Source organism: Choristoneura fumiferana, chromosome 29 (genome assembly GCF_025370935.1).
Source record: "Choristoneura fumiferana chromosome 29, NRCan_CFum_1, whole genome shotgun sequence".
In the NCBI taxonomy this organism is placed as follows: domain Eukaryota; kingdom Metazoa; phylum Arthropoda; class Insecta; order Lepidoptera; family Tortricidae; genus Choristoneura; species Choristoneura fumiferana.
In genome coordinates this window covers 1,372,311-1,387,015 of record NC_133500.1, presented here as the reverse complement: position 1 = coordinate 1,387,015, position 14,705 = coordinate 1,372,311, and the positions used below count along the sequence as shown (strand labels likewise).

General features: G+C 35.9%; 1 protein-coding gene across 1 annotated transcript in view; it reads right to left on the bottom strand.

Annotated features, from left to right (window-relative positions):
* Positions 1 to 3,188: 3,188 nt before the first annotated feature.
* Positions 3,189 to 14,705, bottom strand: part of LOC141444285 (uncharacterized) — a 273,640-nt gene continuing 262,123 nt past the window's right edge. Inside the window, exon 5 of the mRNA XM_074109781.1 lies at positions 3,189 to 3,415. Within this exon, the coding sequence (XP_073965882.1) occupies positions 3,400 to 3,415 (16 nt within the window). The 3' untranslated portion in view covers positions 3,189 to 3,399. The remainder of the gene's footprint in view (positions 3,416 to 14,705) is intronic.

Here is a 14,705-nt window from a genome sequence, read left to right as displayed (position 1 = left end):
TTCACCCCTCACAGGAAGAATTTTTAAAAACGCGCGAACAAATATGTATTTATCTCTTATCACGTGCCCAAATGCCAAGTTTCATAAAGAACCATCGATTTATCTTCGACAATGACGATCTTCATATATACTTTCATCCCCTATTTTACCCTCACAGAAAGAATTTTAAAAAACGTGCGAACAGATATCTATTTTATCTCTTTTCACGTGCCGAAATAGCAAGTTTAATAAAGATTCATCTATTATATTCGATAATGACGACCTTGCGTCCTTTCATCCCCTAATTTCATCCCCTCACCGGTCGAATTTTCAAAAACCTCAAAGAAATATAGAATTATTTCTTATTAAGTGCCTAAAGTGCCAGTTTTCATGGTTTTATCTTCGACAGCGACGAACTTCCACTATATAAACTTTCATCCCCTATTTCAACCCTTAAAGCCTCTTTTTTCGCGATAAAAGATAGCCTATGTTTTCCCAGGGTCTATTTTATCTCTGTAAAATTTCATCAAAATCGGTTCCAGTGGTTTCGACGTGAAAGCGTAACAGACAGACAGACAGACAGAGTTATTTTCGCATTTATAATATTAGTAGGGATTAGGGGATAGACCTCCAAGTTCTGCTCATCTCATCTATATTAGATATGTTGGCTGTGGTCCATGCCTTTCAAATGACCGGGTCCAGATGGGTTCGTGATCGAAACCTGAACCAGCTATTACAATAATAAGTAACGACCTTTATTTCGGACAATATGGCCAGATTTTACGATGTAAACATTTCAGTCAAGCATATTGAGTGATTTTGAAAAATTGACAAAATTTGAAATTTGGGACACTAGATTAGATGAAAATTAATGTACAGCCAATATGACAGTTTTGACAACCTAACTTCTATACTTACTTAGTGCCTATAATATAATGCAAACTCAAATCAAACATTATTATGATGCCACTATAATAAAACAGTGACGCGAAAGATACAATTTGTAAGCGGAGATCTTATAAAATTAGCTACTAGCCGCGTGCACCTACCATTGCAATAGTCCTAAATACAAAAGTCAAGGTACCAGAAGCTTAAAAATATATAATTTGTAATAATAGTTACACATAATTAAAAAAAAGTAAGCTCACAATAAAAAATTATCAATATATGAACTTATACAATTCTTCTGATTTTGGTTCTTGATTCTGGGTATCTGTATGCGAGATTGTCATTTTACACGAGTTTACTTTTCTTCTGTAAGGCAACCTGACAGTTCAGTAGCAATGACACTCTAAAAAGAACGTCATACTACCTACTACAGTTATCGCGGCCGGCTCAGTCAAGAATGTCTCTAAAGCTAGACATGAGCAAAGTCTAAACATGAGTGATATTATTATCGATATCGATAGTCAATATTTAGTCATCCTGTGACATAGAGCATAACACTAACTCGTTTGTTAAAAAAATTGAACATATAATAATTCTACTATTTTTCTACTACAATGTTTCACGCAGAAGAAGATTAAAACTATCGCGAAAAGACTTGTGCTAGCACGTTACTAGTGACAAAACAATAAATAAGTTAATAAGATTTCAAGTAAATATCGATCCACGCAATCTCCAGGGTGAGACAGCTTCGAAGTTGAGTGTCATACTTCCTGGCGGTGACATGGTGTCGCATGGAATTCACTGACATCAGAAAATGTAGGTACATGAAAAAATTTTTTAACAAAAAATGGAACCGATTATAAAAAAAAACAAAAAAATCTACTAATTTGAAGTACTTTCTGGCGGGCGCTATCTTTTTCACTATGAAGCAGTCGACTTTTCTAATTTCTTGTAAATCAGAAAAAATGTACGTAATTGTACGCTATAGTTAAAAAAAAAAACTACACTCATAAAAAGTCGAATTACATATGGTAAAGGCCTAAAACATTAATATATATTTAGATATTTTGGTTGTTTTTGTTCTGTGAATATTTAATCGTCACTTAGAACACCAGAACACACATACATACAGAGCAGCAAATTCACGAGCTGCTGCTTGCTGTCATGTAACACTATTAAATAATTTACCTACATACATCATCATCATCATCATCATCCCAGCCTATATACGTCCACTGCACCTACATACATAAATTTACAATAATTTACATAAATTACATTTTCTGTTATAAATAGAAGACTTTTTTTAGTACCATAAAACCGTCCAATTTTGCCGTTGATATTTATTTTGCCCGCGGAGTTAAATATAAGCTGTAACAAAAAGGCCTTGGCAGGATAAAAAAGGTCAAGTTCGAGTCGGACTCGTACATACGAAGGGTTCCGTACGTACAATGTTTTTAAAACAGTTCACTAATAAGTTTTAGCAACGCCTAGTAACCAAAAACGCTGGAAAAAAAACACGTTTCTTGTATGACAACTCCATTTATTTTTTAATTTTACTTACTTTATTATTAGTATTTGTTGTTATGGAGGCCACAGTAATACCTACATAATCTGTCAACATTTCAAGTGTCTAGCACACACAAACATGTATGCCTAAATGGGGTAGGCAAAGCACACGAAACGTTACAGCTTCGGCGCCACTTTTAGCAATTTTAGGTTTTAAGTTTGACAAAAACGGTACAATAGTGACAGGTTGCTAGCCTGTGGCCTACGGTCCTCAGTCGCCTCTTACGACATCCACGGAAGAAATGGAGAGGTCTAATTCTAACCCGACATCACACGGGTAGCTATTACAGCTCAAGAAATAAAGCCCTGTGACAGACGGATGGACAGATAGACAGACAGACAGACAGACAGCAGAGTCTCAGCAATAGGGTCCCGTTGGCACCCTTTGGGTACGGAACCCTAAAAAGAAGAAGTAACTCCCGTCAGGAATAAAGAAATATTCTAATATCGAAAAAGAAAAGATTTATTCGTGACAAAAGGGAAAAAAATGTACAAAATTATTTAGAAATGTGCATGTCACAAAGTGGTCACAAATCAGTCAATTTGTTTTATTTCAGATATTAAAAAAATGACAACTTGGGCAAAGTTATCTCAAAAGTCAAAGTTGTACGGGTTTATAGTACTTTATATATAGTACCCTATTATCTCATCATCTGAAATTACTGTAGTTTCATTCAACAAATAAAAACTACATACCTGTTGGTATTCTTGTTTTTAGAATCTCCACTAAAATTTCCACCCACGGAAAAGATGCCTACGAAGACTTTATTTCATTGTGTACATCATATTTATTTAGAACAAACTTTTTAACACAGCGTTAATAAATAAATCTAATCAGTCGGATATTCCTAAATTTCTTGCATATCAACATTAAACGTTTCTTCTTTTCTTCACCTTGAATATTGCATGACAGCACCATGGCTACTTTCGCAATATAATGATTCCAGGCAAAGTTATATGCAGTTAGTTAGCATTGAATCTGAAAGGAATTGTGCATTAATAAATACAGAAATAGTATTAGCAGACAGACTATAAGATACTTAGGTGGAGGAATAAAGTGACCGATGCCTTTTAGTTACAGCATAAGGACGTAAATCAGACTATCAGTAGGTAAATTCCCTAATGTACATACTGTTGCACGCAACTCTGTCCGCGTAGAATTCGTTTATAGCTATTCCGCGGGAATTATGTGATTAAAAAAACTACCCTATGTTTTTCACGGGACTCAAACTATCTGTATCCCAAATTTCATCCTAATCGGTTCAACGATTTAGACGTGAAAAGGTAATAAAGAAATAAACAAACAGACTAACAAACTTTCGCATTTATAATATGAGTGGGATTATTGTCTTATTTTAAGTCATCATCATCATCATCATCATTATCGGCCTATCTTAGCCCACTACTGGACATAGGCGTCTCCAATTGCACGCCACTGAGCACGATCCTCGGCCACTCTCATCCAGTTACTGTCAGCTACCCAGTGAAGATCATCGCTCCACCTAGTCTGAGGGCGTCCCACGCCACGCTAGGCTTTTACTCGTTTACCCTAGCAGTTATCGGTTCTTCGGCTGATATGGCCGGCCCACTGCCACTTCAGTTTGCTTCAGTTTTAAGTAATCCTATAGAAATAGACGGACGGACAGCGTAATATCAAACTATCTGAACTAAGTCTTTGTGACAAAGTTTCTCCATGTCTTTCATTGAATAAAGTAAGAATTCGGCAGCGATGACATACGACCATCATCATCATCATCATCATCATCATCATCACCATCATCATCGTCATTAAGATCGGTTTGTGAACAATACTTATCTTTTTCAAAATATCCTGATATTGAATTTAGATTTTTGCTATTCCTTTCTGCCTGCATGTCAATTTACAGAGATTAGTGATATGGAGATAGAGTTGTAAAATTAAATATATAACATTGAATTCCATGCTACCTACCCTGGGTATTAAAAATAAACTGGCCAAGTGCGAGTCGGATTCGCGCACGATGTCTTCCGTACCATTATCTATACAACATTAGACATAAGCAAAAAAAAAACGGCCAGAAAAACAAGTTTGTTGTATGGAAGTCCTCCTTAAATATTTGTTTTATTTTAATTAATTTATTTATTTTTAAAGTAATTATACAGCTAAATATTCTGTGAATATTTCAAGCGTCTACCTGTTGCCGTTATTAACATCATGCAAAAAACGGCTAAACAATCACGTTTGTTGTATGGGAGCCGCCCTAAAATATTTATATTATTCTGGTTTGAGTATTTGTTGTTATAGCGGCCACAGTAATACATAACCTGTAAAAATTTAAAGTGTCTAACTATTACGACTCAAGAGATAGAGCCCAGTGACAGACGGACGGACAGACAGACAGACAGACAGCGGAGTCTCAGCAATAGGGTTCCGTTGGCACTTTTTAGGTACGGAACCCTAAAAACTAAATAATAGTTACGAACCAGTAGAATTTTATGTAGGTACATAATAAGCTCATATTTTCCTTATCTTAAATTTCAGCTTTTTAGGATAAAAGGTTTGGTGTGTGCGTTGGTAAACAATCATTAAAAAATAGGACAACGATTCACTTAGAAACACAGACAGACAGACAGACGGACAGACAGATGGACAGATCAACAGACGGACGGACGGATGAGGCGACGGAAAGGTACACTGACAGACTCACAGTGGCGGATTTATGTTTTTTTATGAGTGTAGGCCACTTTATATCCGCCGCCCTATGTAACTTTCTAAAATAATATTTTTTTAAATCTGCCGCCCCTAGGCCGCGGCCTATACGGCCTATTTATAAATCCAGGACTGCAGACTCACATACGCATAAAATTAACAACCTGTGTAGTGACACCTGTGTTAGGAGTGCCTAACAGAGACAAATCTAACGATACCTCTTCTGATCTCTCTATCTCCTAACATGAGCTATTTCCCAAGACTCTGCTTCTAATTATCAATAAAATACTTATAAATTTTAAAGGTCGTAGTAAAATTTTCGACTAAAGTACAGTTGGTACAACTTTATTCACCATCATCATCATCATCTCAGCCGTAGGACGTCCACTGTTGGACATAGGCCTCCCCTACAGACTTCCAGTTGCTTTGGCTGGCAGCGGCCTGCATCCACCGTGAACCTGCGGCTTTAACCAGGTCATCCGTCCATCTTGTTGGTGGACGTCCTACGCTGCGCTTGCCGATCCGCGGCCTCCACTCGAGAACTTTTCGGCCCCAACGGCCATCCGCTCTCCGTGCTATATGGCCGGCCCATTGCCACTTCAACGAGCTGATTCGCTTGGCTATGTCGGTGACCCTTGTTCTTCTACGTATCTCCTCATTTCTGATTCGGTCCCGTAGAGAAACCCCAAGCATAGCTCTCTCCATAGCTCGCTGAGCAACTCTGAGCCTATTTATAAGGCCTAAAGTAAAGCACCACGTCTCGGATCCATATGTCATCAATGATGTAGTGTTCACTTCGAAAGACAGACAGACAGACAGACGGACAGACAGATGGACGGATCGACAGACGGACGGACGGATGGGCCGACGGAAAGATACACAGACAGACTCACATACGCATAAAATTAACAACCTGTGTCACTCCTAACAAAGACTTATTTTCTTGTCTCTTCTATTGTCTTGTTGTTTATTGTCTTACTTGTTAAGATGCATCAAGGCCTTGTTGCATAGCGTGCGAAAGAAATGACCATACATATGCTCCAAAACCATAACCCTTGCCGTTTCTCACACTTATAAATAAAATAAAAAATCTTGAATCACTTCATAATAGAGTACATACAGTACATACTCGTACATATGCAGACAGACGGTGGGAAGCGACTTACTTCTATGGAGTGAAAATGTTCACGGCGCAACTAAGAGTTAGGGAAATTTGGTATGTTTTCGTAGTAGGTTGCTGCAGACCACAAGTTTGGTACACACGATAAGCCATACTTTGGCCACCCAGTAGGAATGAAATTCTTACAGCCCTGTCTCTGGTGTTCTTGTAACAAATATTAATGTTTCTGACAAAAATGATAAAATTAACATACCCGTGTATTCAATTACATATGTTATCCTCATCATCAAATCGTACATACATAAATAGTTTAAGAGTTGCACTCTTGCTAATTTCCTCTCGTCCGCCAACTTTTTGACTTCTTGATTTGTGTTCAAACCATAATTATTCAAACATAATTGCTTTGAATATCAATCTCATTGACTTGACGTTGTGACAAAAATGTATTATAATGACGTTTAAATTTTACTTATCTAGCCAGTAATAATAATAAAAAGGTGGTACGAAAAGTACTTCGATTGTGAAAACCTTTTTATTCACTGAGCCTAGATTTAGCGGCCGTAAAAATGCCGTGATATGTAGGAATTTATTTGAGCCTCACTGTTAAACTTGATATTCATACACATGCAATGTATGTTGAATGTAGACCTTATTTTTTAACTAATTAGTTTAGTGATTACACCTAGCACCTTTTATTGTGAGAATATATATGCTTTATATAAATTAGTGGCGCTACTGTCTACGTAAGAGTAAATAACTAATATCTGTTCAGAATTTGTAAGTTGAATTTAAAACCACTTGTCCTAGATCGAAGCACCGCATTATAATGTATGTAAAGTATGCAATGAAATAATTTTTGCCGAGGACTGGGTCTGTTACTTAAATAATTATTATTTTAAATGACAATTTTAAAAGTAACTTACCTGTTTTTCGTCCTGCTTAAAGTTTGTGTCCTTGCATTAATCAGAAATAATAGTTTAGGCGTTTCAACTTCCGAAAATAACAGATTTAAAAACAAAAAAAAGTAAATACTAGACTCAGAAACTTGAACTTGATCTCTCAGTGATCTCATGCTTTCTTCATTTAGTTGTCGTATTATCTGAGCCAAAGGTGATGGTCACGTGACCACACGAAATAGTCGATACCTATTTACAATAGTTTGATTTTGTGACACTGACTCACGCACCCATATAAGATGTCACTACATGCTCGCTGCGAACACTGTCAGTTGTACTCATACAATGGTAAAATGCATCAAAATTTACTGCATCACGCTGCACTTTTGATGCAATAAAGTTACTTTTTTTGGATTTTGCTTGAAGAGCATATCCATAATTTACTATTCTCAAAAAATCCTCTAAGAAAACATGTCCGTGGAAGCTATGCGGGGTGTCCGTAGGTTTGTATGGAAGAGCAACCCCTTAAGAAAAGGTTCACCCTGGCATAGTACATTATTCAGTTTCCTAGACTGTACATTGTTAGTTCCTGACCTCGTTCTGACATGTTCTGGTCTGACATTAACAATTCAAATTTTGACAAGATTTTATAAAATACGAGTTTTTATTGCGTACAGCTCAGTAATTTATGCTGCCAGTAACTACTTGCATTGTCATCTACATAATTATATCTATTTCAAATAATTTTTATATAAGTGAATAAGTATCTCCTATCTCTTTGGAATAAGTTCACTAAAAGTAGGTGATATTGAACCTGCAAGATGTGACAATACAAATAAAATTACAAGTTGCGTAAAAAGTAACTCACTAGTTACATAGGTAGGTTACCTAAATTCTAACGTTACATAATAATAATAATATAACTTACCTAATTATGTTCCTGAATCAAACTTAGGTAAATAAATTTAGCATCTAATGTGAAATGGTTGCACAAGAATACGACCAACGTGCCCTATTAATTTGGAAACAGTTACCACGAGACGTCATTGTCGGGGGGAAACGCCGCACGCGCCGCAAATTAAATAGTATCTGCCAAGCTCAGGCTTACTTTGTCAATGCTATATGAATTATTTATCGCAGAATTATGACGATTCTGTGGGAGTTTCATTTCACATAATTTATTTTAAATAGTCCCTCTTAAAATTCGCTCCACTAGGTTCTTCTTACTACCCAGATCGTTGGGCCAAAATTGTTACGGAATGGGTCCCTAGTGACGGATACCGTAATAGAGGCAGACCGAAGAGGAGATGGAGGGACGACTTAGATGCCTATATTGTGGGATGGCGGGAGCTCGCCTTTGATAGGCAGGAGTGAAGCAAGAGGGGAGAGGCCTTTGCCCAGCAGTGGGACACAAAAATAGGCTAATAAAAAAATAAAAAAAAGGTTCTTGTTGGCAACTAGACTTAACAAGCGGCTTAGCTCGCTAAGCTGTTAGGTTTAATTGATTTTTTTTGACATTCTACTACTCGTATGCATTTACGAGTAAGCCGCGGTATCCACAAAAATACATTGTGGTCTTCATTTAAATTTCACGTAGATCATCCGTGCTAAATTTTCATATTATATCTCTTCGGGATTTTACGTGCGTACGTTCAGTTCCCGGGATAAATGTAGCCCATGTGTTATTTCCGGGATCCAGGCTGCCTGCTTACCAAATTTCGTCCAAATTTATCCAGCAGTATAAAACAGTAAGTACCAAAACAAACACTCATTTTTAGGGTTCCGGAGCCAAAAAGGCAAAAAACCCTTATAGTTTCGCCATGTCTGTCTGTCTGTCTGTCTGTCCGTCCGCGGCTTTGCTCAGGGACTATCAATGCTAGAAAGCTGTAATTTTGCACGGATATATAAGTAAACTATGCCGACAAAATGGTTTGCAATTGAAGATTCAAAAAATAATTTTAAGGTGATTTTATTTTCACATCCAACCCTATAGTGTGGGATATCGTTGGATAGGTATTTCAACCATTAGGAAGTTGCAAAGGCGATTTTTCGATTCAGTGATTTGTTTGCGAAATATTCAACTTTAAAGTGCAAATTTTCATAAACATCGATCGTCCCCCTCCCCTCTAAAATCTAAACCGGTGAGTGGAGAAATTTGAAAAAAAAAAATCAGGATGGTAACTTTCAACGAAAACTATAACGGCTAAGTTTGCTTGAGAATTATTAGTAGTTTATGAGTAAATAGCAGCCTAAGGCATAAAATATACCTATGGTCTGTCCCAGAATTCGAGATACTAAAATGACGTTTCATGTGTTACCTGTTTTTTGCGTCTCATAAATAGTGATGTGCCGCAAACGGTATTACCGAAAGATTTTGTAGGTACCTATGTATGTATGTCGAAAATATTAAGATATGAACGGATCCGTGATGTACTAAAATGTAGGGCACTTAGGACATTCTAGAAAAGGTAAAATAGGTCTAATAAAATGCGACCGTTTTCGAGATATTTCGACTTTTTATAGATGTTGATGTTTAAGTTTCAATTTCATTCTAAGTAAGTTTTACATTAACTAAATAATATGAAAATAATGAATATTTGATTTATTATTCTATGATATGAATATCTAAATAAAAACACGAGAAAACGCACTGATCACATCCGATGACAATACGAGTAAAGTAACGAAAATCGGTTGAATACGAAAAACATGAACAATGACGTTGTGTGATATCTGAGGGCCTACTCCGGAATTCTAAAATCAAAGTTCGTACCGTAACGTCCCTCTCACTTACGTATTAAATTAAATAGTAGTGTCAGAAGGACGGAACGACACGAACTTCGATTTTCGAATTTCGTAGTAGCCCTGCTGGCCCTAACTACGAAATGCAAAACTCGAACTTCGTATGTTGCCGTCCCGCTGACGCTTATCTCATTCAATACGCGAGTGAAAGGGACGGTGCCATACGAACTTCGTTTTTCTACTTTTGTAGTAGCCCCTCTGTATTATTTTTTACGTTGACACTAAGTGATGAACACTGTATTTTTACCTGTGCTTAGATTTCATCACTTTATCGTATGATAAAGTAAAATGGAAAGTAGAATATTGAATGCATTAATGTTATTTTTGCTATCGTAAAATAAACATTTTATCGGTTATTTAAGAAACCGAAATCACGGAGCAGCACTGTTCCTTTTATGCTGGCCACATTATTTTTACGTTTGACATTTCAGACTGTCATTTTAGTATCTCGAATTCTGGGACAGACCATAAACTTGGAAGATTCCATATAAAATACGAAATCCTTAGAAAAATATTACTTACTTAGTTTTTTCGTAATGGCTGCGGAACCCTATTTTGGGCGTGTCCGACACGCTCTTGACCGGTTTTTGCATTAAATAATAATTGATTTTGGATTAGTTTAGTGAAGGTTAATTAAATTAAATTTAATATAATTTAATTTAATTTAAATATAATTTAACTGTATTTGTTTTGTATTGTATTTTGTCATAATGGGATCATTGCCTAAATAAACAAATATATTATTATTATTATTAATAATACGCGGTTTACTCGTAAATATTGATAATAATAATAATACACATTTATTTTCGCATTAAGTAAATAAAATAATAATTTAAACAACTTTTTTACGCCTTAGATTCATACTTACTCACATGCTTTCTTAGAATGGGCTAAAAATTGAGTAGGCACCAAAGATGGGCTTAAAAATTACCTTACAGAAGTAATGATAAGTAGAAACTTATCATTTAGCAGCAGCGCTAAAATGATTGAAACTTAGGCACGCGAACTTAATCACAAAAAACTTACAAAAGTATGACGGAGTTTGTGATATAAGCTGCTTTAAGTTTTCAGGAAGCGGAAACTAACCTGTAATTTAATTTCATGTTGAAGGTATTTTGCGAACCTCTTCATTTGTAACATTCCACCGGTAAAGGTAATTTTTGGTCGGTGTGGAGTTACGTGTATCCAATCTAAAATTAATTAGCTATTGACAGGAAAAAATCATCAATCATCTTCCTAAGTTGTGTACCTACCTACTTAGTTACAGAACTTACGGAGATATAATTTTTTGAAAATGTTATTGCAACTAAGCGCTGTTCAAAAAACAAAATCATGAAGACCGTACTTTCAGAACAATCTTAATTTTTATAAGTCTATGTTGTTACGACTGTTAACAGTCTTTCTTCTGTACCTATATTTATAAAAAAGTGCCTAAGAATATGTAGATACTGCACCTTACTCTAACGCATTAAACTACATGCTTTCTCATTTAAACGCATAACTATTTTTATATTTTACGTATAAATACATAGACCAAACTGACATTTTGTATTTACTTTCAGTTGTAAAAACCTAATCCCTGAAAGAAAAGCGCCCGGAAAGCAAAAACTCCCCTGATTTTTCGGTTTGGCTCGTACTTCAACAAAAGTTTACGATTTCGGAAGTTCAGTCATGTTTTTGCTTCTCGGAGATCGAATTTCCTGTCTCGTAGCAATGTGAAGTTAGAGCTTCGGAATATCGAGGGTGATCCACGCTTTGTACGGTAAATATGGGGCATTATGGGGATTTTAATAAAAATAGGAGCGATGTACAGTTACCATAAAGAAGTAATAGTTTTATAGTAACTATAGGTAATAAACTACACTAAATAGTTAACTTCTTACTGAGATGTAAATATTCGAATAGATAGTGAATAGTGGTTGTTTTTAGGGTGCCGTAGTCAACTAGGAACCCTTATAGTTTCGCCATGTCTGTCCGTCTGTCTCGTCTGTCCGCGGCTAAGCTCAGAGACCGTTAGTACTAGAAAGCTGTAATTTAGCATGAATATAATATATCAGTCACGCCGACAAAGTGAAAAAATAACAATTTTTTTGGGGTACCTCCCATAGACGTAAAGTGGGGTGTTTTTTTTTTTCTCGACTAACCCTATAGTGTGGGGTGTCGTTGGATAGGTCTTTTAAAACTATTGAGGGGTGGCATGACGATTTTTCAATTCAGTGATCTTTTTGCGACATATTCAACTTAAAGTGCTATTTTAATTAAAATCGAGCTTCCCCCTCTCTAAAAATAAACTGTTGGATGGAAAAATTTAACAAGTGTTAGAAGGAAAATTATAGCGGTTAAGAATTATCAGTAGTTAAAGAGTAAATAGCAGCCTAAGGTATAAAATAATAATAATAAATATCATGAGACACTTCACACCAATGGACCTAGTCCCAAACTAAGCAAAGCTTGTACTATGGATACTGGACAACAGATAAAAATACTTATATAGATAAATACATACTTAAATACATATTGAACATCCAAGACCGGAGAACAAACATTCGTATTATTCATACAAATATCTGCCCCGGCCGGGAATCGAACCCGGAACCTCAAGCTTCGTAGTCAGGTTCTCTAACCACTTGGCCATCCGGTCCTCACCTAAATCTAAACAATAAATATACCTAAACTTGGAAGATTCCGTACACAATACTTCGCTTCCCATACATCCTTAGCAAAATATTAAATAGGTACTTGATTTTTTCGTAATAGCTACGGAACCCTATCTTGGGTGTGTCCGACACGCTCTTGGCCGGTTTTTTATGAACAGCACTACGTGTCTACTAAATAGTTACAATTAAGTACAGTCGCGAACCAGGATTGTTGAGCCACTTGCCGTTGTGCGTAATTTAGCCGTGTAATGCTGTTCGGGTATAGTAATGAATGACAATTTTTTCTACGACTACGTATAACGCGGCTAAATGAATGAATGTGGCAAGTGGTTCAACAGTTAGTACATAAATAGTGTTAATTTTGTACCAATTTTTTACAATGATGTTATAAACAGATAGCAAGGACCCCATATCATATCAAGCTGTGCCGTGCCATGTAAGCGTGATTAGGGTATCTCTATGCCCAGTCAGAGTTCACAGTCTGGCGTACAGTGCTAATCCTATTATAGCAGCATCTGTGCTCGACGCATCAAAATATAACTTCACAAATCAGACATCAACTCATTTTCACTGACTGCACCGATACAAAATAAGAACTACGAGTTTATTAGTAAGTTTAGTCATTATCTTGGGTCTTTCAGAATAGGGAAAAGTGTCTTTTTGTGGAAGAAAAGTTCAATTACCTAATATTTACCGCCGTATTTATAAAAGCTTGTTAAACTTGTCTTGCTATAATTTGATATTTACTAGTACAACATTTTCATGACTCTAAACCCAGCGGTTGAAACTTCAAGATTTTTCCCTATCCCGTGGGAATATCGGAATAAAAATTAGCCTATGTGTTATTCCAGACGTCCAGCTATCTACATACCAAATTTCATTTAAATACGTCCAGCCGTTTTAGCGTGAAGGAGTAACAAACATATACACACACAAACGCATATTATTAGTAAGATTGTAGCTCTTCTTATAGCACAATCAATAAGAAATTAAAATCGAAGCTTCTACCCTATTTAACGCAAAGTGTTAATTTTGTCTTCAACCGACCGTTTTCATTCAAAAAACTTCTTCACATTTCCTGAGATGGCTGGCGTCTCATTAAAACAAAGCCATTTCATTTTATTTCAATAAATTAACTCCTGGGATTAATAAAATGGTAATTCAGCACTCGTTTTAGCAGCCGCAGCGTTAATTAATGTAATATTCATAAAAAAAAAACTTAAATGACATTTTGTAGCTCAGACCAAATAAAAGTGAAGTCTGAGTTCTGAGAACAGCCAATTGAGACAAGGTAAAACTGCTCGCTTCGTGTGTGTGGGTGTGTCTCAACTAGTGTGCACACGGCGAAGTATATACTTAGGTACTTTTTTCTGCCTCAATTTGTCATAGTCCATTTTCACTTTTTGACACGAGTATACCTTCCATCGTCGGGATACTTAGAAATATTTAGAATATAGTCCATTATAGAATACAATATACGGTACTTATTCAAATTAGATGAATGTAAACAAATGATAAAAATGCAACTTCAACTTCTTAAATTTGTACGACGCAGTAAAAAAACAATAGATATAAGTACCTACCGTATAAAAAGAAGTATTTAAGCTTTTACTTACAAACGTTACTATATTGAAAGAAAACTTATACCTTCTTTAGTGCTACGTTAGGTACTCGAAATGATAAAACGGCACCCTTATTTACCCTTAGTTTCCATGTCCATCGCTCTTTCCGTCTGTCCGCCAATTAGTTTTTTTTGTACCTGCTAGAAACCTGTAATTTTGCATGGGTGTACTAATACATAAAAATCACATCACACAGTAGTATTATAACAAAATTAAAAATAAATAAGTCGTCATTGTTCCAAAAGTTCCAAGTATAATTTTATGTCATTGGTAATAGGGGAGACAAGTAGAGTGTCGTCTTATTGGGCATTAGCTTGTCGAGCACCGGACATTTACCCTATCTACTTTTTTTATTTACACGCTCTTTACGTGTCTAATTTCCCAAACGCCGCCCAAATATTTATTTGATTTTCTGGTAACTTTTATTGCTTAATATTAATAAATATAGCCATAAAACTATAAAATAAGCGAACCGTGCAT